This window comes from Adelges cooleyi, unplaced genomic scaffold (assembly GCF_023614345.1).
Source record: "Adelges cooleyi isolate 19-005CV unplaced genomic scaffold, UGA_ACOO_1.1 ACOO_flye_CR_arks_rails_tigmint_CR_PRNA_9, whole genome shotgun sequence".
Taxonomy (NCBI): Eukaryota; Metazoa; Arthropoda; class Insecta; order Hemiptera; family Adelgidae; genus Adelges; species Adelges cooleyi.
Window position 1 is genome coordinate 17,424,241 of NW_026096579.1, and position 25,995 is coordinate 17,450,235.

The following is a 25,995-nucleotide window of genomic DNA, read 5'->3' on the forward strand; positions in this document are numbered from 1 at the left end:
TTTTTTATTATGTATTCCCATCTCTTCGCCGGCGGCTATCGCCTATCAAATTTTATTATTATTATTATTTTTTCATATGTTTGTGTTTGACGTTTGTATCCACTGCCTGGTTACAACTTACAAGTTAAAATAAAACATTATAATAATACTTATCTAACGTTCAATATAATTCTTGAAGAAAAAAAAAATAACAACAATAATAGTCGTTGTTACAAATTACTGCATTTCGGTTGCCAGCCAACGCGGATCGGATGTGGACTATGTAAATCATTTAGCGTCGATCATTTTCATAATGAAAATGCTCACTAAATCCCACTGAAAAAGCTGTAAGATTTTTATGTAGTAAAATAATAATTTTTACAATATTAAAGTCGCCATTAAATTATACAAATTATTGAAATAATAAATGTTATTTTTCCAACATTTATTTTGTTTTTTTTAAAAATTAAATTACATACATTCTGGTTTTTTTAAAACAATTTAATAGTATAAACAAATATGACCAACAACAGTCACCTATAATCACCTATAATTATAGTCACCAAGACAAATTTATTTATTTTTGTATTTTTTTCCATTATTTAATATTCATATTTCAATACTCTTATTGACTAGTACCTTGATTTATTGACAATTTTAATTGTTTATCACATTCAGTAGGTATCGATCATCATGAGCGAAACTCAAACTACAGATGGCATCAAGAATGAATCTGATCTTGATGACCTACAGGCCACTAAACGGCTCAACGGTCTATCGTTGTCAGATAACAATACAAATACACCCACGCTAAACCTTTTACAGGTACCATATATGGCATTGTGTTGTCCACGGTTTTTTTATTATTGTACTTTAAATACCTACCAATACAATACTTTTGTATATTTGTTTTTTTTTTTTTTTTTTTAAGGCTAATGTTGAAGAGTTGTACACGTTTAACAAAAGTTCATTGGAAGATAATCTAGAAAACCAGTCTTCTAATAAAATAATATTAAAAGAAAAAATTCAACAAGTAATCCAATTAATGAAGGACAATGAAGGTAGTTATTGGGAATAAATTATTTTAATACTATTATTATCATGAAATAACATCTATTAATTTGATTTGGGTTTAGTATCTGCGATTGCCGAGAACAAAGCACATTATTACTTTTTGTTGGGCAAGACAGGAAGTGTCATACATCCGGTTACTGAAGAATGTATCAACGCTTTTTCTAAAGCCGTAAAACTCAATCCAGCACATTTAGACGCTTGGAATTCACTCGGAGAATGTCTGGTTCACTTGAAACGATATTCAGAAGCTAAATACTGTTTTCTTGCTTCACTGAAACATGTACGTAATAAATGTAGTTTCACTCATGAATAGTTTTATTTTGGTACAACTCTTATTTGCGTGTAGGGAAAAAGCAAAGTCATTTTACGTAACTTGTCCATCATTATGAGGGAAACACAATTATTGACCAACGAAAACATGAGGGAAAGCTTAGAAGCCGGTATTGAATATGCAAAAGAGGCAGTTGAATTGGATTCATCAGATGGTGAGTCGTGGACTATACTTGGCAACGCTTATCTTTCTTTGTTCTTTAGGAAACAAGAAGATAAACTGTTGAGGCAGTCAATCAATTCCTTTGAAAAAGCAGTAAGTCTAATGTTGACAAATGTATTCATAACTACTTATGTAATTTATGTTTTTTTTTCTTAACCTGTCTTTAGCTTCAAGACCCGGCGGCAGCTAAAAATGCTGACCTCCATTTCAACAGAGGCGTTGTAAGTGATCATACTTTTTTACTTGTCGTATTTCAATTTTTGAATATTTTTTTTTTTGTAATTTCAATTAGGCTTTGAAGTATGGAGAAATATACACTGATGCACTGGCTAGTTTTGAAAAAGCGTCATTATTAGATCCACAGTGGACCATAGCGAAAGATACTTTGGAAGATCTCATTAAATATTTAAAATCCACACAGACATTGTACCAACGTAAGGGCCAAATGAAGAGCAAGCGATTAAAACAAATGACTGATGTATTTATGTTTATTATGTGTGTATACGTGTCAGTCACGTAGTAATTAATTCTGTATTTCCCATTTAGTCGTTGGACACGAGTTGTCTAGGTTTATATAAAGACAAGATCAAATCAATGAAAGGCGAAGTTGTGTTGAAGCCCAGTCCAATATCACAACTAGAAGTGGGTTTAAATATCGACAAAGTAGTGTGTGGACGGGTAGTGTGTGTCGTGTATAATCAAGAACCCGTACCCTAGTAAGCATCGATTGGTTAACTTTTATTTTGTTTGTTGATAGTAGACTTGTACACAAAATACTTAATGTTTTAGTACATTTTGCCTGGTCGACAAAGAACTCGCTTGTATCGTAGTGTCTGTGTATAATTTAGCACAAGGCAAAGGTCCAATTATTGGTGACTCTGTTGCTATTCCTGAACCGTACATGAGTAAAATTGAAGCAACTTATAAAGACCAGGTATGTATCGAACGTTGACACTTGAGGCTCATCATGAAAAGTAATGTTTTGTTTTGGAAAAAATTTCACTGTTATATTTCTCATAACAAAAATGATCATCAATAAGAAAAGTAATAATACATTTCATTGACATGATAAGACTTATATTTTTACTATAAAAAAAAAAGCCGCTTTGCTTTTAAATCCATTAAATTAATTTTATTTACTACAAACATCTTTCTTTTTGAGTTTACGAGGTAGGTCATGTCAATATAGTGACAGTTTTTGATAAAACATTAGGAGGTTATGTATATTTAGTCAATGAATCGTAATTATGAAGAGAACCACTGATTTTGACAAAACGCTTTTATTAAATAAAAATTACACTCATAGCGGGTAGACACGTCACATCAAGTATATGAATAAACCAAAAATGCAATTATATAATTGCTAAGAGTAAAACTGTAAATTTTCTTTGGCCAAACATAGAGAAATTGTAGTATTTGTCAAAATGTATTGTGTTAGTTAAATTCTTGTTTTTTTTTTTTTGAAATTATTTTGTTATTCAAACCAAACTATTACTTTTTGTTACGAGCGTTAACGTTCACAATATATTTTCAATCAATTATAATTGATTGGTGATATTTCTCTTTTTCAGAAATATGCTTATCCTAGCATCAGAGTGAATTTGCCGTTGACTGTAATAGTGAACAAGAAGTGTATTAGCTCCGAATGTGTATGTCAACCACAGTTTTTGTCAAAACAATTTTAAATGCTGTTATTAGTTTGATAAAATGAGTAAATAATCAACTAATATTGTTATTTTAAGATGTCCTATTAACTGCACTCCGACGTGCTCTATTGTAGCGATTAATGCATAAGAAATGTCGTTAATATTGTATTGTTAATTCATGCTTAATATTTGTATACTTCTTTAATTATTCCTTTCTTATTTTTTTACTTTTGTACATCGAAAATTAAAATAATTATTAACAATAATGAGTATATAAAAATATTTATTTATGTGTATAATTTTAAATTATGATCATTTTTTTTTACCCTTACTTACAAGTATAAAATAAAATAACTACATTGTTTTGCTATTGATTCATTCTCATAGCAAAAATGAACTAAGTCAGTTGAGTAAATTTATCGTAAATATTATATTTATTGCTACCGACAAAGTAGAATAGGTCACGGAATAGTCTAAAAATGAAACGTTTGTTAGTTCTCGTTGGATTAAATACAAATATATAATTTTTATAATTACATACATTATCCTTTGCCACATTTAAGAAATAAGTGTAGTTTATTTTTAAATACACATAGTTTATTCGTAATCATTATGGTAAAAGATAATTTAAAAAAAATAAAAATAAGTTATGTAAAACCACTTTTTGGCGCGTCTATGAAACAATTTTTTAATTTTTTTTTTTTTACAAAACAGCCAATAATAACAACAAATTGTAGGTTCTATAGCTATTTATTTATAAACGGAAAGTGGTACTAGATACTTTAAGCTAGCCTGGTTTAAACATACAAGGTGAGATCTCCTCGGTCTTCTCCGATACGTTTAAATGGTAATACGTAAAAAATAAATAAACAAGTTTGGTTTATTTGATAGCTATTATATATTATTATATGAATTTTTTTAATTGCCAACTAATTGCATGTTGTACGCTATTGACGTTATTTCAATGAGATGATTTGTTTGTTTTATAAATATGACTAACCTTTTGAATAAAAATAAATGTGATAATTTGAACGCTGAAAACTGCACATGTCTCGTCTTCTTAAATAGTTATTAATTATAAAAAAAAAAAACCTTAATTGTGGTTTTACAAAAAACCACAATTAATTTCCTTCTTTTGTTAACGTTTAAAATTAATGGTTTACTGATTGGAGGATTGGACCTTTTTTATCCAAGATATAGATAACAATTATTTCATACAATAAATATTGCCCATCTACGATTATCATGTGAAATTAAAAGAACATATTTTCTTAAATTTATGTTCTACTTGATAAGTTTGTTTTTTTTTCTTGTTTTTGACCATAGTCTCCCGTGCAAGAAGGGTAGGGTCGTCCACCCTAACGTCCTCTCTCTCTCCGCTTATCTACATATTTTACAATGTCTATCTACGTCATATATATATATATACTTATATTTTAAAACTGTTACTATTTATTCTTGTTTCGGTTGTAGTTTTGTAAGAATTGTTATTAAAATCGTTATTTAATATTTTAGAAGAGAAAAATTAATATAACCAGGCACTGTGGACAGAAATATGATTGTATAATATTGTTCTATTTTGGAAATTTATTTTCTCATTCCAAACATCTGATTTTTAAACGTGTTACAGCTTACAAGCATTTAAAGTACATTTTTATATTTTGTCATTATTAAAGTTTTTAAAAGAATAAATAAGTTTATTTTTTAACGAACAAAAATAAAAAAAACACAAATTGTATACCTAAATAAAGGTTTCAAATGTCAACCAATTATTATATAATAACTAAGGACGTGGATATAAAAATGATACAAAAAGATATTGACAACTGTAATAACCGAAAACTTGAATTGAAGAGTAACAGTGGAGGAGTTGACTGTTGAGAGAATAGCTAAATTTAAAACTAATTATGCAAGTTCAACTTTAGGTTAGCATTGCAAACTAGTAAAATTCAAGACTTGGGGCAAATCGACTAGACTTTAATCAACAAACAAAATAAAACAGTTCCAAAGTTCCAAAGCAGTCGTGAGAATACTTTTTAAAGCCCCGTGTAGGTATAGCAGTTATAATCTCGACTGAATTTTTTCTTTTGATACAATTAGGTGTTTACTTATGCGACGGAAATAAAATGTTATTTTAATTTTTCATTTCCGAATGAATGCCAAATTAATAAAAAAATAGTCAAACTACAAAATGTAGTATGCTAGTAATAAAGCTCCCGGGGGGTTGCCCCTCTATCTATGTCTCTCCCCCACGAATAGGCCAGCAGTTATTGTTAACGCATTAAACTACATATTATTATTAATATGTAGCCTGTAGGGCAGGGGACTTGTAGCTCTAAAAAAACACTAAATATGCAAGCATTTATGCACTTAAAACCCCTAAAATATGCACTATTTATACGCTTTAAACATTTTTTTTTTTGCGATTTAATTAAACAAATTAATTACTTTAATTAAAACATTTAAAATATAAAAACTTAAATTACTGACTAAATTAAACTATACTTATACGCTATACTATGAGTTCACGACCAATAAATGAATAACAACTTTGGCCTTATGAAACTTTTATTATTTATTGACTTAATTATACTGTAATTAATGTATAATTTATTAAAGGTAGGTATATTGAATAATTTATTTTTTATTTTTAATAATTTGATATTCATTCTTCTGACCCTAAAAAAAAATGTCCAATATTTTAGAATTTTTTTACTGATTATTGTTTTGATAAATTATTTTTAAAGAAAATGTTCAAAAAATCCCCCTTAAAAATGTCTCAAAAAGCAAAAAAGACCTAAATATGCAACATAAAATTACAGATTTGGCTTTGTCATAACCTAAAACAAATTTCTTTACGGTTGGCCTTTTTATACGGCTGCGCAAAACGTATATATGACAATGCTAGAAGTCCTCTGCCCGATTAATATGCTATATTGCTAATCTATTTTGCAATTGCTAACGCGTATTATATTATTTATTTATTAATATCGCTATATTATTACGATGTTGTCGAAACGGCGTGGGAGACGTCCGAAAATATTGTTAGAAAAAATAAACCCTGTTCGACTCCTTGCAATAATTACACAGCTTGTACCTATATATATATATATATATCTCTATGTTCGGGGATGACCGAAAAAAAGGGTGACATTGTGCTGGAGAGAAAGGGTGGCCGCATGTGAGAACCGGATATCACAGGACGGCGACCGATGCAAAGTTTAATTTTTTTTTTTATCATTAGGTATTATCGTCGAATGCACGCTTTGGAATTCGTGATAATTATACACGATCCACAAATTACATCACATTGATAATAATAGGTTGTTGGAAATGACAGAAATTCGATGGTATAGTGGACATTTTTATTTTACCAATACACGAGGGTGGATAATAGTAATTATTATTAGATTACAATGCCGGATAAAAAACATCGAATTATCATTATTATCATCATCAATGTACCGTAGACGTTATAATATTGTACTGATATACAATAATTGTAATCTACCTAACCTCATTTAGGTATACTTATGTGTACATTCGTGTGAAAACGTTCACGGGACCGCCGCACAGTGGTCTGAGAATGAAATTTAGGCGGCAAAAATAGGCCATTAAAAATGTTCAAAAAATATGTTTTTAGGATCTAAAAAATATCAGCAAAATAACATTTTTTGAACTGGAGTTATAGCCAAGTGAACTAATTACATATTGTTTTTTTCTGTTATTTTGAAAATAAAAATTGGCATATATAAAATAAAAAAAATAAAATACTTGATTGTTAAGTAACATAAAAAGATTATAAAATATAAATAATTTTTTTTTTTTTTTAATTTAAATCACTAACGGTTATGATTCATAAAAAAAAATATAGTTTTTTTTTCTTCAAAGACTTCAGTTAAAATTTACTCAATTTCACCCTAAACCCAATAAAATAATAATACCCTAAAATATGCATTTTATACAGGAAATTCTCAGCTTTAAGAACATATAATTTTTTTATTGCGTCCCGTTGCGTCTCCAACGCACAAAAATTTTTGTAGAAAATGAATTATCTGTGTACAGTTAAATACAATTAAATAAATATACAATAACACAATATGTAAAATTGTTATTTACAAGTACTAGACGTGATGAATTGTTTGAGGGGGTAATCAGTATGTATAAAGTTATATTGGGAAATCAAGTATTTCAGTTAAACAGATAAGATCCGAAGAAGCACACTATTATCCAAGCTACTGGACCGAATGACAAAATTAAATACCTGGGTGTATACATTTTGTGCGACCAAATAGTTTTTGACAAAAAAGAGTTTATTGCAAGTTTAGACTAACCGACTTTAGGAAATGAGTGACATCTCCCTTGCTCCGTCTTGATCATCTTCATTATATATCCATAATTATTTACTTGTTTTTTTTTTTTATTAAATATTTATAATCAACGATTATGTCTAAGATCATACAATATACGCTATTGGAAATGCCATTTTCCATTTTTTTTTGTTTATTACTAGAGAGCTTTTATTATCACCATCGTCGTTTTTTTAATTTTACATTCTTTAGCAAAATTAATTTTACCAGTTTATAATATTCTTTGGCAGGCCAACAAGGCACAAACAACTGAGCAAATCAATAGCGATAGCATCTTGATGATATTTCTTATTAAATGGAATCCACCAATACAAAGAACGTTATACTAGTATATATATATATATAGATAAATTATTATATATATATATATATATACTACACACTATATAGCGTATATATAAACTATTTAATTTCTATACACGTGTGAAAAAATTTGGCTCTACTAAAAAAAGAAAAAGTAACACCGATATAGTATTGTAGTTTTTTATTTGTATTTTATTAATATAAATATGTATTTTTAAATATAACTAGTTGTACAGGGAAAAAAATATATAATAATAATAATAATAATAATAATAATAAACGAAGTGAACATCAATACTTATAATAAAGTGTGAGAGGGGTAAAGAGTAGAGGGGGGAGGACAACAATGGTCGTTAGACGACACATTTTTTGGGGAGTTTAGATTTGGTTTGTAGCTGTACCGAGCCGTGGCAGACCCGCAAGAATTACATTAAAAAAAAACTAACAATAATGACATAATATTAAATAATAAAAATAATAAAAAAATATACAAATGGTCGAGTCCCTCTTAACGGATGTTTTTTGAATATTACAAAAAAAATAGCAAATAGAATTAATGAACAAAATAATAGCCGTCCCTTGAAAACAAAAATGAAACATAATAATAAAAAATAATAGAAACATATTTTAACTATAAATATGAGAGATTGTGTATAAAACGCTTTTAATTTTTTTTTCTTGTACATATATAATTTATATAATATAATATTATGTAAACATTAAACGGCAACGGTGTCCATCAGTCCACGGTATTAATATTAATTAATACAAAAAAGGTATACAAAAGGTTTTGTCCATTGGGTAAGTAAATTTTACTATACAGATAAAGGTAACTTTAACGCAATTGTATCGTTTCCCCGTGTACACGATTAATAATATTAAATATTAACTAAGATTTAATCGATCTAACATAAGTGACTAATAGAAACACTACGTCCCGTTTTTGGTTTTTTTATTAATTTATAATATATAAATTTAATAATATAATACAAATATTTCATCGTTTTATACGTTATTAATTTTTTATTTAATTTCTATACACTTTTCTAAACGTTTTACAAGAGATCATAGTATAATTTTTATTAAAATTCCATACATACATTTTTTTATTAGCTACTCTGATTTGGTGTTATTTTTATAAATATATATATATTTTTTTAATGAACCGATCGAAAGAAAGATAAACATAAAAAATGCCGACTTTCTTTCAGAGATCTATAAAAAAAAATTCCACTACAGTACTTACATACAATTACAAACTAAATTAGATAGACGCTAACATTAAAAAAACAAAAAAAAAACTAAATTACTTATTACTAATAATAATAATTACATTAATATTTCATTTTTTCTCAACACTCGAAAAAACGTGAAATTAAATTTATTCATAAAGTTATATTAAATAACTTAAACGCTTTTCGCATAAAATAATAGAATAAGGAGATCATACATAAAATAATAATATTATAGTTAAATAAAAAAAATAATGAACGATAAGGATGGAAAGCTTAATACGTAGAAGACAGAGGCAATAATATTATGTTTAATAATATTATTATATTATACAATCTTAAATTCCTAAAACATTTCTAAAACTATTTATCACATTTTTTTCTTTAAATAATAATGACAATATAATAATATTATTATTGTTATTGTTGTTTGAAATTATTATTATTATTATACGACTGTTAATGTTATTATTTATAAAACATTATACATATTTAATAATATCATTCCGTCGAAGTAGGTAATAATAATTATAATAAAATCGCTGTTATAGTCTCGCAGAAGTAACCAGTAAAGGTACAATCGTACAATCTTAACATTAGTGATTGGGTCATTTACGACGTTAAAGGATATTATATTACATATTTCTACCGAAATACATATTATGGAAAATAAGTAAAAATTGAAAATATTAAAAAAAAAAAAAAAATACTTAAGAAGACAATAAATAAAAGAATAAACAAGTAAATGCGTTAGAAAAAAAAAGAGAAAAACAAAAACACACCTATGAGGTAGAAGTAATAATAATAATGTTTGATGCTTTACAAAAAAAAAAAAAGAAATTCAACAATGTAACGTGAAGTCAGTTCTTTACATATGTTTAACGCGTATATATCACTTCTAACACCATATAAACATATTATATATTATGTACGCGTATGAACAATTTTTTTTATAATATATGTCTGTATATTATAACAACGTCTCTTTTGCAGAAAAAAAAAACAATTTTCTTGTATTAGTATATATACATACATATTATATTTTCTTTTTTGATCAAGAGAAAGGTGGAAAAACGGCGACGACGACAATCGTTCACAGGCCGCCGGCACAGCAATGGTCGTCCATGCTGTGATAGGGTTTCTTGACCGGCGGTTCGGCCGCCATTGCCGGGTTGTTGTTCTCAGACTTTTCGGGCGTCAACGCCGCCGTCGTGCTGGCCACCAGCGCGTCGATCAGCGACACGTGCTCGTCCACTTCGGACGCCGAACACTCCAGCAGACCGCACAACTCGGTGGCCACCTCGGCCGCGGCCGCCGGTTCGATGCCTCGGATGGCCGACAGCATGCAAGACGCCGCCATCACCGACGGTTTTTTCGTCATGAATTCCGGTTCTGTGGACACAAACGGGAGAGAAAAAAAGTTAAGTTTCCGTTCCAATATGATTGGGTTGTGGGATGGTAGGTAAGTATGTGCACAGTATAGCGCTCAGAGTGGTGCTGGCAGAGATGGGCATTTTTTTATTTAAGTTAACTCGACGACTAAACATTTTTTAGCCATCACATAAAGTTAACTTTTTAATCGTGATTAATTTAATCAGACAATAACAAATAAAATTAGTCATGAATACAAATTTCAACTTTGAAGTACGATTAAATTAGTCATGATTGAAATATTCAACCGTGGGTAATAGTTAAATTAATCATGATTGAAAAAATGAACGCGAATAATAGTCAAATAATCATGATTGAAAAAATTAACGCGAATAATAGTTAAATTAGTCGTGATTGAAAAAGTTAATCATGGGCTAAAGTTAAATCAATCGTGATTAAAAAAATTAATCATAACCAATGGTTAAATTAATCATGAGTAAATGAAATTAATCACGTATAATAGTTGATTTAATCATTATTTATTAGTTTTATTCGAAAAATTATTTAAATTAAACATTAACTAAATAATGCCCCACTCTGGACTGAAATAGAAAAATTCGTTGAGCTCGACCAAGATACGCAGAAGGATGATATTGTTCTTAGGCTTAGCTGTATTGTATACACATAACGAGTAACCGAATTGAGTAAACGCGAGTAAATAAATCGAATAAACGAGTAAAGAACTCGAGTAAACGAATAAATATAATGGTATTGTTTAGTATTACACTATTATTTGTTATTTTGTAAACTTGGTTACGGATTTAACAAAAAGCACCATTATGTCAAAAAAGATCATTGTGACCAACGAATAGAGAATGAGAATGGAGAAATAATGTAAAAGAAGTTGGATATGGATGCTGTGCAAAGATAAGAGTAGTCATCCATAATTATTGATATTATTCACTGTCAAATACCGTGGCAATAAAAAAAAAAAACGAACTCCGATAACCGTTAATAAAATTTTACATAATATCAGAACTCGGGAGGCGTTGGATTTCAAAACACTGTCGTAGTAAAGTGTGGTGTTGGATGAGAACTATTATTATTTTAATAATAATATACATATATTTGAGATCGAACTATACTACATTATGCGTTGTGTATAGTCTCATCCCTACAGCCGGATATGGAGAAAGGGGATTGTTTTATTATACCCAAAGTATATTAGACAGATAATATAAATATCAATGGAACAACGACGACGGGGAAGAAACCGACGCCCCAAACGCAGATACGATTCTCATGCATATTATAGTGTAATATGTCTTTCTGGTTTTCCTGTTAAACACTACACGCGAGAAGGTGTTATATATACATCATTTTTTTTTTGGAAAGCTCGCAAAATGAAACTAATATTTTGAGGATTATTGTATTATTATACCTTGTACAACGGTTGTATAGTAAAATAATCAAAGATCTATAACTAAAATATTGCATTTTTAGAGGTTGGCCGACGGCACCTAAACGTGTATACACTTTACAACACTATACTCACCCGTGGGCGGTTGCATTGTCGGTATGCAAGAGGTCGTGGCGCTTAGAAAATATGGTCAAAACGCCACCGGTTTGGACGTTATAATATTAATTAGTTTTGGCAATTGTTTTTGTTAACTAGAGTGAATTTTAATGTCAGACAAGCGTTACAATTAGTTTACATTTAAACCGTCGTTTTAGTGTGTGTGTATACTCGGTGTGTGACATAGGCCCACGCAATGGTCGTAAGGTCAACGGTGTTGTGCCCCAAGGGACAGGTGCAATAGATCTTATATACATCGGATCAATGGACTGGCAGCTATATGATGTTTATATACCTGTTGGACGGCTGCGTTTAAAGGAGATTTTTCCACTGCACACTGCACGTAGATCAACAGTGCCGGGTATGTCAAAGAGATTTGCTTGCAAGTGTGTAAATTATTATGCATATTATGCGAATATTGGCAATAATACTCAATAACAGTGGACACATTATGCCATACGCTATAGGTGTAGTTTTTGTATTTTTTTTTTTGGGTAAAATATGTCAAAAAATTGAATGAAACCTCGACGTCGCGAGCATAATGTAAACGTTTTCGACCGCAAAAACCGAAACGAATCCGTAAAATATTGTTTACAAAAGGACACGTTGCATTGGTGACTGTTCTATAGCTGCAGCTGTCCCGTCCAGGGTGATTTTGTGAGAGAGAAAAAAAACACAAAATCAAACAATCTACTCTAAAACCAATTAGTGCCGATCAACATCGTTACCCCTTCGGTCAGCAGGCGTTTTGAAAAGCCTATAGAACCGCCCTTGACGACTTTATCGGTGGCTCACATAATGACGATAGGGTGCATCTTTATAGCATTGCGTCAGAACCCCCCCCCCCCCTCGACTTTTTGAAATTGTGCCAAACGCTATTTTATTGGAAATAGTTCAAGTGTGTTCAGCAGTCAATCAATTGGTCACGTGTAAACTATCTCAAAGAGTTAACTATATCGCAGATACCAATTTTGTATTTTTTTTTCTCTCACTGATTTGTCATATTTCTATATGCTTTTTGTATCCGTCCGATCACTTCAACCTAAAAATAGCAGTACACCCACCCAGCGAATTATGCAACGCAATTTCGTATGGTTTTTGATTAAGAACATGGCTCGTTCGAAGGATGTAAGTGTGTGAATCGGTCCAATTTACCTGGTGTACCTGTCGACACCGCTTTGTGTTCCACGTCACCATATACCGATACAGGGATTGTGTACAGTCACGTCCCTCTTATAATAGACGTACCTATATGACTATATTATTACATATGATGAGACTCTTCCATTTTCCCACACACCGGCATTGCACGTTTTCTGATCGACAACAATACACACATATTAAGACCGTTCTACCTCCGCAATGTTATGAAATAACGCATTTTCCTCCCAAAAAAAAAAAATCATTTATCTACACACTGGTCCTGGATGTTGCCGATAAAATACAGGCCCACCCTTGACGACCAGATGAAAAAGTTACACACACAACAAGTCACCAACGGATTTTTGTCGGGGGGGGGGGGGCGCAAGCATATAGATCCTTATCGCCATCGTTTTTGCGTCCGGAACCAGGAAGTGTAAGTGCTGTGCAACGGTACGATACCTATACATAAATATACAACGGCGATAATATTTTTGAAAAAAAAAAATAATAATAATTGTATCGGTACGCGCGTTCGTTTACACGTTGCATGTGCTGCATACACGGTGTGTAACAATTATTATTATTAACGACTGCACCTGGCGGCGGGGTCAAACGGACGGTTTTTGGGGAACGAGAAATCGGGGGGGGGGGGCGAAACGAAAAATCTAAAAAAAAAAATAAATAATATAAAAATCGTGATTTCTTTTTGTGTCAAATAGCGACAAAAAAGATCGGGAGCAGATGTTTTTTTTTTTTTTTTTTTTGTGAATAGGCGAACCGGAGCTGTGTTTCTTTCAAACGCGGTGGCGGAGGTACACATTCGACCTTACATTGTTGTAGGTATACGAGAAAGAGGGTGGACGAAGCCACGAGCCAGACTTCTTGTGAGACGTTCAAACACACACATTCCGGGCACACAACCGCGGTGCAAATCAATCCTCGGGTCGACTCAGGTTTACCCACGGGGTCGAAAAACCCCGATGTAACCGATTTTTATATCACGCTCTCAGGGTCGTAACCCTTTTGGGAAAGGGTTGTCATCATATATATATATATATATATATAATAAAAGATAACTCGACTCGACAGTGCCGCGTTTCACTAATACTGTGATACACATTACACATAGAGTGTTCTTCTTTTGCCTCACTTTATGCCGTGTACAAACGGGGTCGGCCGTTTAATTCTGAAATCGATAACGGTATAATATCGATATGCGATACCACACGACCGAACGTTCATGGTATTATAATGTTTACAACGACTTCAATGATCAATACGCGCGATGATATTATCTTCTAACGGACGTTGTTGTTTTATTTTTACTGCGCCGTATATCATAATGCTTCTTTGCGTTGACGGTGGTGTTCCGGAGGAGTAAAAATCCGGTCGTAAAAATCTGTCGATCGCGTGTAAAAACGCGCAATAAAAATCGTTTAGTTCCGATTGGCCGGACAGCTGATTCGATTTCGTTATGATGATTATTACTATTATTATTATACCCGTGGAAAAACTGCCGGTACATGCGCACATATACCAATCGGCAAGGAGTGGCGCACAATGTACGACACGCGGGGAAGAGATTGAAGAGAACGAGTACACACGCCATGAACCGAACATAACGCTATTTGTTTTGAGACCGTTAACTGAGACCTGACATGAGTGCAAAAATCGGTTTCACCCCTTGGAACGACAAACGGCAAATTCGCTCTTCGCCAGAGCTCTTGAGTATACTTATCTTTATGGACAACTAGAAACGCTCAACGCTAATTCTCTCCAAAAGTTCTAACGCAATTGGTCTCCACCAAAACCACCCCCGTCGACTTGGGACCGTCGTGATCGTTTTCTAAGGTCATAAAATAGATGTCCTGGGTATCAAAAACATATAATGTGATTAATACAAGCACTCGGCCTGCCAACCTGTCGCGTACAAACGGTAAATTGCCGTCAGCTGCACACCGTGAACACCGCCAGCTAACCCTGCCGCAATAGCACTTTATCGCAGCGTTACTGCATCGTAGGTATATTATATAATATATTAATAATTATTATCATCCCCGTCTTTCGTGGTCAGAGAGGCCTTAATTATTTTTGTTTTTGTAACTACCTCTATTACAGACACTCTGTACAGTATATAGACAACTATTGTACCATTGTATAATGTATATTTACAACAACTAGGACTCAAGTACAAGTACTTGTTGCGTCTAAACGATTGATGTGTGGCTAAACACAGCAACAACTGTCATGCCATCGGTGGAATGCAGCTTGGCATCGCCAGAAACGACCCAACCGACTTAAGTAGACCAAAGAAAAAAATATGTAGTCGTTGCTAGAAAAAACTTGCCAAGGCGGCGGCGTTTATCAGTAGCTGGTGTATCCCAAACTAGTTTTTTTTTTATTAATAAAATCTATACCAGAAAATCATGTGCTAAAACTACAGTGGTATTAAGTGGTATGTTGTTTTTCGGGATGAACAGAGAAAGCACAAACCGACTTACCATAACGCGTAAGAGGAGGGTATGGAAAGAACTAACATTTACCCCAAAGAAAACAGTTTCTCAATGTCAATACATTTGGGTGTTAATAGAAATAGTAATTATATAGATATATATATTTTTTTTTTTAACAAATTGTATTATTGTGCACATATAGAAGGAGAACGAGGAACAATGTCCGGTAATATATCGAAAAAAAATTAACAATTACCACATAGAATATTATAATAATATTTCGAGTAGTAATAAGTATGTCTTCTTCGTTGGATTTCCAGTATGCTACAGTATAAATACCCGTGTAATTAAAGTTGACACAACGTGAACAAACAAGTATGGTTTGGACAATAATAATATATTTTCTCGTACAAGGATATATATCAACTTTCACGGTGGACTAAATTTCGTATCCCCGACATATGGCTCGATCGTTTTCGTTTATACGACTTATGTATAATATATTATATTGTTTACTTCGGAAGAGCACGCGCGTGTGTCTTCATGGTTCATAGACATTACAAACAGAATGTACACACACACATACTGGGCGGTTAATAAAAAGACAACGCTCTGAATACACACACACACACATACACACGCGAGACGTGTGTGTGTATTCTAATGATATTCAACGAACTCCCTGTGTCTTCAAAAAAAAACACAACACTCTAAGTATAACGAATTCACCAAATGCCGTTCACAGTTGGTGAAATAATTTGTTTTTTTCTTCTTCAAAATATTCGGTCCGTTGGGTTTTTTTTTTCCAAGACTAACACTGTCTATGTTTGTGTGTGTGTGTGTTTTTTAACGACATAATATTTGCCTTAAAAAAAAAAAAAACATTATTTAATAAAACAAAACATACGAACACTTGAATGAAGCGAAGTAAGTAACGGGTAACGACGAGCGAGGATAAAACTAGTTTTCTAATAAAAGACGTGTGTTGTTCGTCGCGAGTATATAAACAGAAAAGACAAAAAAATGCAAGTAAAAAACAAAAAAAAACAAAAATAATAGGGAAAATCTCGGTGTCGCCGGTAACGGATATCGAGAATATATTATCCTTTGAACGAATAATAAAAGAAAGAACAGACGAAAAAAAAAAAATCATAACCTTATCCATTGAGAGAAATTGAGTTTTTTCCATCAAGTTTTTTTTCTTTTGGTCCTCTAATTAGAAATAAAATTCTTGTTTTTTTTTTCTTCGCCAACAAAAGAGAAGGCCCCATGCGAATGTGAAAATTACCAGTATATTGTTTAACTAGCGTTTTTTTTTCTCCATGGGAATCGCGTACGGGTAGAAAAAAAATAATAAATAAGCATACTACCCACCTTTGGGTGAAACCGATGGAAAAAAAAAGGGTAGACGAAAAAAACGGGTACACTTCCTTACCCCCCTGACAGTCGCCGGGATTAATGATTAGGTTTATATCGCGAAGAAAGCCGACGGAAATAAGAGGCGAATTATTATTATTATAATTATTATTATTATTATATTTAAATGAGCGGATCTCGCGTTTAGGGACGATCGCTGTTTAACAACGATCAAATATCCTCTTTGCTTTCGTTTAGGGGAGAACGTTAAACAACACATATTCTCGGCCCATTAAGTACACTGCTGGAAAACTGATGCAAAACGACAGATACAACACATCTCTAAATTAGAGATTTTGTGAAATGTTTCTTTCTGCAAGCGTACTTGTTGCATCCAAGTACTTTCGTTGCGCGATTTTACTATATTCGAAATCCACACAACATTAGATAACAACCAATCTGGTGGAGATCTGGAACTCTGAAGGTTTTGACCGTTTTTTTATTTTTCACTATATTGTCGTGGCGGTTTAATAGTTTTGTATTATTGTAATGATATGCATGTGCGGTGACGCCGATGGCCACGTTCAAAAGCCCACAAGGCGTGGTGTGGTGAACGATTGGCGTTGAATGGAAAAAAAATCATAGCCGAAGGGTACAGAATTCAGACCCTCGGTACCTACCTACTACTGGTCTTCGGCTTTCGAGGTTTGTAAAGAAATTCGGTTATCGATAAAAACCGCAAGACGTCAATACCGGTGTATATATATCATACTATTTGGGGTTGCATATTTGCATTCATCATATTGCAGAGCACAGTGGGAAGTTTATTTGAGCGCTTTCGGCGACGGCATTCATATATTATTATTATAGGTCTCGAGTGCCAATAACCAATATAGGTATATGATTGCACCGTCATTGTTATTAAGGCAGACCTGACGGGCAAGTCGCATAGAGTTGTGAAACCAATCTTATATATATATATATATACTGCTAGGCCGAGGGTTTTTTTTTTTTAAATATAATAATTAGATGTTTAACGGGTCAACGGGCCAACGAAAATCAGTTTACACTCTTATCCACATTGTTGTTCGGGATAAAACAAAACATATTCGATTAGTTCTCGAGCACTTTCCGAGTACGTGCACATTTTCAAAAAATACATAAGATTTCAACAGAAACCATTCCATAATGAAAAAAGTGAAGAAACGGTTAGGTCTGATTGAATATTCGAGCAAAAGAAAAAATACTAACCGTTGTACAAGAACAACGATAAATGCCTATGATTCTTGTGTTGACAACTTTTCATACAATATTGAAAAACCGCCATATTTTTTATTTTAAACAGTTCTCGAGACCATTTAGTGTCCAAGTCCTGTTTTTCGAACACGGTTCGGCGGCTTTTAGGGTGTTATAAATTATATGTTAAGCACTGAACGGTAACGAGCACGTGTTTTCGAGATTACCATATATTATTACCTATTTATAAATAAAAAAAATCCGTTAAAAAAACCATTATAAACTGACATCTCTGTTTAGAGACTTTAATATCGAATAGCTAAATGGAAATACTTATACTGTGTATAAATATCAAAGTCCGCTAAAGTATAACAAATTTACAGTTTTGTTCAATTATTACATACATTTCCTGACGTTTCCGTGACATCGAGTGGTTATCGATCGTTTCCGCATTAGAATTCGTTATAACACACCCAAAAAAAGAGACTTGATAATGCTTGATTTTTACCCGACTGCGAAAGAAGGATTATGATATCAATGATGAAACCCGTTTAGTAAAATAATATATTCCTAGTGTATACGGTAATGGTTTATCGGTTGTTCGGTTTGTTTTTTCTATTGGTTACTTTGACTATAATATAGATAGTGTATTAGACCTTGATGTAACGATTTACCCACCCAATTATTGTACACTAGACGAATTTCAAATATTTGCATTCCACGAAGGTTTCTATGAATTTTTATTGTTTGACGGTAGCAAATTGTGTACACATTATGGTAAGCAAAAACTAATGGGCTTTTTTTTTGGAAAAGGGAGCATGTCCAAGGTTTTGACCATACTTATTCAGATTTTTACGGAAGTGTGAATTATTTATATTCATCGTTTGGTGTTAAACCGAAACATATCCAAGTATTTAGTACAAAAGCATAACACAGCACGCATTTTACTTGCACGCTGTTACTATGTGTTAATAATGTTAGTTTTTTTTGTTTTTCCTGTAAAATTTGAATTTCTGTAGATGATTTTTTTTTTTTTTTTTTGAATAACCTATTCAAAGTCTATTGCGAGAAATCGATCCGGCGGGACCCAGACGGCGGGGAGGAGAGAAGAGATTGGCGGGGTGAACGTCGCGAGAGTCACAAGGGGAAACGATCGACGGCCCAGCCAGGTGATACCGGGGAAAAAGGGATCTATGGGTGCGCAAAAAGCCTAAGTACACAACAATAGGTTTACTCGGCGGTACTCGCAGCAGCTGCCGCATAGCGATAGACACTTTGCCACCGTCCCGCTGTTGCTGCTGCTGCTGCTGCTGCTACTACTACTACTACTACTACTCTTACTACTACTATTGGCCGTGGATCTCCGCCACCGTCGTGCCAGACGTCTAGACAACCCGCCGGTGAATGAACCCCTCGACGGTGACCGAGATGAGTTTTGGGTAAGGGTCCACGGTGTGGCAGGGAGAGAGAGAAAAAAAGACCAAGGAAAAATCTGAATAGCCACCGCGAGAAGTGCACTCGCGCGAGACCGGTTTGTCTGATACTTTCTTCGCGGCGGCGACACCCTCCTCTAATAATGTGTAGCCACCGGTTTAAATTTGCTTATTATTTTTTTTTTCCCTTTCAGATGGCGTTTCGGCTGACCTACGGTCAATAAATATGATAATAAACACAACGCGCGCACACAATGCAAGCATATACATATACATATATAATATACGGAAGGGGTATATAGGTAAGATCGTCTGAGATTTTTTTTCTCATCCGCCGCCGCCGCCGCCGCCGAGGGGGTGGAAATTTTTGCATAACACTATACTGCCCGTCTAGACACCCTCTTTTTTATTTTATTCCTTCTCTTTTAAATAATAATAATAATAATTATATATGTTATTGTTACAACGGTTATTTTTTTACGGATTTCCCCCGCACCGTCTCCGCGGCAAACACCGCGTAGGTACATGTGTACAAAAGTACAAGCGAATTTTTTAACGATTTCTTTTTTGTAAACATTTATTTCTTCACGGCCGCGCGACGACAACAGGGTACATACTAATAAGTACATCCCCGGAGAGACAAACACAAATGTATATGTCATATTATATTGTACGATTTAACCGCGATGAGAATCGAAACGGAATACACACACACACACGTCTCGTTATAATATTATTATTCTACTGTGCGCTATATTATATACACTCTCATTGTGCAAACCGCGTTTCATCGGTATGCGAAAAACCACCAATTAACATAACGGGGGCGGTTAGGCTAAACAGCAGACGGGCGATTGTCGTTAACGGTAGTTATAATATATAATAAATGAAATAACCGTCTAAAAAGTTAAAAGGCCGTTTGGACAACAGTTCTCAACTGTAAAATAAATTTTCTTCTTTTTTTTTTTTTTTATTCCATCCCTTTCGTGAATACTACTACGATTTTAACAGATCAACACATACGACCTTTTAAACGTCTATGGGAACAATCCGATTAACGGACTGTGTTGTAAACAACAATCAACAACAATCAATCATAATAAGAGCTCGGTGTGTAATCTCTAGTGATCGTGGTCGGTCATCGTCCGGCAAATGGACCGGATTAACTCGTTTACTCGAGTCATCGTATTTATCTATTCGGGACGTAAACAGTGCGTGTCAAAAGACAAAAATCGGTTTGACAAACGATTTTCGGCAGAGGTCCCGACCTGTACACTGTATTTACCGTCCTTTAAACGGATTTTCCTGCGGCCGAGCCGACTATTAACGGACTTCATTTGCATAGTTCTTATACCGTGTATTTGTGTATAGGAAGTTTTGCCCGTTGTGCACGTCTTCTTTGGGACCTCTTTTTTTTCTGCAGCCGAGGGTGACGACCGTACTTGCATTTTTAGATACATATACCGGCCCCCCCCCCTCCAAAAAGGGTGCTGCCGTCGTCCATGTCGCACAAGGCCTGTCTAACTCATCTAAGGCGTGCGAGAGCGAGACGGAACGTTCTCTTGGCAGGACAATACAATACACACAACACAACGCCGGCGCGGTCTCGAGGCCGATGAGGGGGGTCAGGTGCAATAATATATAATATTATGCTAATGTCGCCGATAGTGTACAGAAGAGTACGTACAGAAAAAAAAAATAATAAATAAATAAAAGAAACCCATGAGTACGCGGTTACGTTGACGAATTACACGGTTATTGTGTCTGCACAGGGGACGAAGGAACTTCCCCACGAGACCGTTATTGGCCATTCGATACAATTAAAAAACGCTACGCGGCTTTCTTTTTGATATTATAATGCACACACACACGTTCGGTTTATTTGGCCTGAGAACAGCAGGGCATGGGCCGATAATGTCGTCGGGGTGTTTTATAAGTCCATTGTTTAGCCACAAAAAAAAATATATATATATGTGTATGAAAAAGAGACTGTTGTACTTAAACTAACGTCCATCCCCTTCCGGGTTGCCTACGCGCCAAGCCAATACCGACTAGTGTGTATAATATAGTCTATTTAAGCGCTTCTTCTCTTGTGTTTACTGGCCGAGCATATTATAACGTGCGTTGGCAAGAGTATGAATTTTTGTTTTTTTTGCTCAAGGGTAGTCCTGACAGCTGTAAATCGACCGGTATACCTACGATATTACATTAACTAGATAAACGCTGCCGTCAAGTACATAGCGTACAAACACAAGTGAACATATTATTTTTAACGATAAATAAGGTTTTTTTTTCCATCCATATGGTTGACAGGCTTATCGGATATTGGAAAAGAGAGACCCTTGGCCCGTACTCGTCCTCCTATCTGTGCGTACCGTTATATAATACCGTCGAGATAATATAATTAGGTAATCTTTCCTCTTCCGGTCAATCAAACGCGCCCGTCATGTCCATAAAACACATGAAACGCATAATATTCGAAATAACACACATTAGAAAAATAAGAAAATTTTTATAGAAAAACAATAATGTAAAACTGATCGGACACGCTTATTCGAAGCCAATCAGACCGAATATCTTATACATTTAATTTTCAGGGCAATAATTCTAGTTCTCGGTAGTCAGTAAAGCTCTTTTTTGTGAATTTTTACAAAAAAAAAAAATATATATATAATAATAACAAAATCGTTACCACCATAATATTTTCTCGGAAATTAATTCATTTTTTCATTCATCGACCGTTTTCAAGAAGTAACAACCGAAAAACAATTCTATCAAATACCGCTGACGCTGTACGTTATTAAATAAGAAATGTTCAATGGTGTGATATATTCTGTCGGGCAGACACTACGATGACCGACAGTGTAATATTACACACAACACCGTGTATTTGGAAACTCCGTTGTTTTATTTAGAAAAAAAAAATAATTGTTTGCATCCAAAATCGTTTGGTCGGGTTTGGCAACAGTATATCAATCATAATATTTCTTTCTTCATTGCTATCCGATGATCCTCTGCTAACCTCTGAAAGTCCAACATATCCTCCAACCGGTCCAACAGCCTTTTTAGTTTCGATGCTAAGTTAAAAAACTATGATTTGCTTATTTGAATTGTCATGTGCAAATCAATTTCTCGAACACTTCTGCTACTACCAATGGTTTTTCGATCAAACCTTCAGCTATGTAGTGCTGTTTCCCCGAGTTTCTCCTAAATAAAGCGTTTGTATCTTTTTGACAAAGCCACTGTCTTCTAGTATAATTATCTACCTATCACGGGGTGAAAAAATATTCTTGCTCTGCTAACAAGCCCGCACTATAAAACCTTTATGGGTTTTGTGCGTTAAATGAGATGTCTAATAAACGTGCCGCGACTATTGTGATGAGCGCAGCTCGTGTGATATAATTTTCACGCCTTTCCGGTACGTCTAATAAAAAACGTGGCAACAATTTTATTTATTTTACTTATTTTTTTTCCCACCTCGACACCATAATATCACCCTAATAATTTTGTACACCATCCACGCTGCGAAAGGGTAAGTCCACGGGCTATCGCGCCGAACGGTGCAAGTGTGGGTACCTATCTACTTTACGGTTTTAAGGTTTACTTTATGGCTTTTGTCATAAACGGTCGGGGGGAGAGAGAGAGAGAGAGGAAAAAAAGCCTACTCTAACGCGTTACTCAGCGAGACGATGCATTTTTTTTTACGATCGATAAAAAAACCATCGGGGCCGGTTGACATTTATACAATAATTAAATAATAACATCTTATCTTATTAATCAAAAACGAGCGACCATATAATATTTTAATGAAACGAGACGTTGCGTATTTGCCACTATTGGAGCCGGCCAAACGGAACAAACTGTATAATAATAATTAATATAAACACATAATATGGCTAAAACGATTCGCACAATTATTTCTTATTATTTATTACTAAAAAATAATAATACTTCCTCGGCTACGGCCAGTGCGCTGTTTGTACTCGGTCAATTGCATTGCACGTACACAATATTATCATGAGGTCGTTGCTTCAAATGGATTTCAATAAAATATTCCGTGTTGTTATCCCTATGGTCGTCGGCGGATAGTATTAACATATAATAATAGCGCTTCATATTGCATAATATTATGCACGATAACATATATTATATATATATATATAAATATAAGGCTGTGAGAGGCCCTCGGTGAGGTTAAAACGCAATTTTTTCCCTTCGGTATAATCGACGGATACTTTCATATTCATAAAAGATTATTATCAAAAAAAAAAAAAATAAATAAATAATAATAGTAATAATAAATAAAGTCCATCATATGCTGGGCTATTAGATGTAGTGTTATAGCCAAAACTTATTTTTTTAGCCGCTGCTCGTGTGTGTGCGCCGAGACCGACATAGTCGCCCATCAAAGGCCTCTTGTACATCTGAATTGGAAAACAAATACATCTTTTTTTTTTATTCTCTCTAGTCACTAGTGTGATAATATAATATATTATACCACGAGTCTAGTCAGAACGTTTTTCGACGTCTATTATCGCGTTCAGAACACGTTTTTAAATAATATGTTTGTCGTTTATATGAAAATATTCGCAATTCGAAAAAAAATACAATGCACATTTAACGATCAAGTGCAATGCCATTTGTGTATTCATTCATATCGAAGCTTCTTGGCATTTGAAATAAAATAAAAATACATAAATCGAGGCTGTTGTTTAGACACGTTCATTCAGACCAATGGAAAACATTACAAGTATATAACAATATAAACTTTATAAAAATAATTCAATATATGTACTATTTTCGTATTTATAATACTTGGGAGATATTTATGCGAAATATTATTAAAAAATAAATAAACGTTAATATTAGACCTCTTTTTTTTCGGTGGAGGGAGGGGATGGGGAGAGCACAATATAATTACTATTATTTTTTTAACGACATTCGCATCGATTGTCAAAAAGCTTCCCGTGGATGTAGCTACTGCATTTGTGAACACGTGGTTCTTTTTTAATTTTTGTTTGTGTACATTTTTATTTATAATCCAAAACCCGCCCTTCTCCTATTGTGTCCCGGAGTCGTTAAGCGCATTTCTAGAGCACAACAATACAATACACAGAAGAGAAATGCTGGTACATGCATTTTTTTTTCTCTTTTCATTATTATTGTCCGAAAAGGCAACGGTCGCGTGCCACCGTTGGTATTTAACACTGATTTTTTCCTTCTCCTTCTTCGGCAGTACAGTAGTACACACTGCAGATGTCGCGCCGCCTCTATTGTGTGCGCGTTTCGGCCAAAGACCTTCTGCCCTTTTCTTTAAGGTTGTCCGGAGACGTTTAAAAACGTGCACCGATCCCTCTAATGCAAGAGCCCTTAATCTATACTTGATAGAGAATATACATATATACATACCGACACAATATTATAGAGAGATGCTCATATTACTCCGTTATATTTATTAAAACTCACGTTTCCAACAAGAAAAATAAAAATGTAAAAATTGCGATGACAACTCCGAGGAGAGGGTTCAAGAGGTGAAATTATTATTCGCTTTTTATTAATAATTGTATTTATAAAAAAAAAAAAAAACGCAAAAATCATCTCGATTAATTGATGATGATGGACGATTATTATATTATTATGTTTTTGCCCTCGATAAGTATTAATTGTTTCCTGTTCGTCGATGCGAGTCGCCAATTATTATATTTTAATAACAGTATATACATATAGACGCGCAGTTAAATATATATATATATATATATATATATATATATATATATATGTATATAATATATAAGCAAGCAATAGCCAGCTATGCAGACATTATTATTTTAATGTACGGAAAAAACTTGGTTGAATCGATGAGATGTGAACGAATAGTAGTACTATACGCATATACATAGATAGAAACATATTTACGCAGCACGTTTATTTATATAATAATAATATATATATGTGTGTGTGTATAAATGTAATATTAAAAAAAAAAAAAAAGTCAGACGCATTATTACAGCTGCCCGGAGGAGGAGCAGCTGCAATGTTTGGATTTGTTCCCCCGGCAGCGTCAGCAGCGCTATTGGAGGTAGGTCTATAGGCAGCGCCGTGCAATGTAATTTCTCTGCACGTCATACACCTGGTCTGTATAGCGGAGACACGCGGCGACTTCGATACAGATCGCGTCGATCGGCCTAAATGATTAGAAATAAAAAATAAAATAAAAAACTCTGGCCAATTGCCCTGCCAATGTAGGACACGATCGGGGACCGATAATACTTAATTTTATGCTCGGGATTTGGGAAGAACAAAAAAAAGATCCACTACCAACGTGTAGAG

At 33.7% G+C, this 25,995-nt stretch overlaps 2 protein-coding genes across 3 annotated transcripts in view; one reads left to right on the plus strand and one right to left on the minus strand.

Moving 5' to 3' along the window:
- The first annotated feature begins 15 nt into the window (after positions 1-15).
- On the plus strand, positions 16-3,453 carry LOC126846221 (tetratricopeptide repeat protein 5-like). Of its 2 annotated transcripts, none has more exons than XM_050585480.1 (10): positions 16-326; positions 661-804; positions 911-1,040; positions 1,116-1,333; positions 1,400-1,639; positions 1,714-1,767; positions 1,839-2,024; positions 2,093-2,262; positions 2,336-2,480; positions 3,118-3,453. In XM_050585480.1, the coding sequence occupies exons 2-10, from the start codon at positions 673-675 to the stop codon at positions 3,229-3,231; spliced, it is 1,389 nt and encodes a 462-aa protein (XP_050441437.1). In that variant the 5' UTR covers positions 16-326; positions 661-672; the 3' UTR covers positions 3,232-3,453. The 2 variants fall into 2 exon arrangements, with proteins under 2 accessions (XP_050441437.1, XP_050441436.1); XM_050585479.1 differs by having other exon boundaries at positions 18-326; positions 658-804.
- A 6,075-nt stretch (positions 3,454-9,528) lies between these two features.
- The window catches only part of LOC126846671 (G1/S-specific cyclin-D2-like), a 35,421-nt gene continuing 18,954 nt past the window's right edge, over positions 9,529-25,995 (minus strand). The window contains exon 4 of the mRNA XM_050586388.1: positions 9,529-10,489. Coding sequence (XP_050442345.1) covers positions 10,191-10,489 — 299 coding nt within the window. The 3' untranslated portion in view covers positions 9,529-10,190. The remainder of the gene's footprint in view (positions 10,490-25,995) is intronic.

Bases quoted from the DNA above. Each gene is read 5' to 3' on its own strand.
- LOC126846221 (XM_050585480.1), top strand. From the start codon at position 673: ATGAGCGAAACTCAAACTACAGATGGCATCAAGAATGAATCTGATCTT. The intron at 805-910 runs GTACCATATATG...TTTTTTTTTAAG, and splicing joins CCACGCTAAACCTTTTACAG to GCTAATGTTGAAGAGTTGTA. The intron at 1,640-1,713 runs GTAAGTCTAATG...ACCTGTCTTTAG, and splicing joins TCAATTCCTTTGAAAAAGCA to CTTCAAGACCCGGCGGCAGC.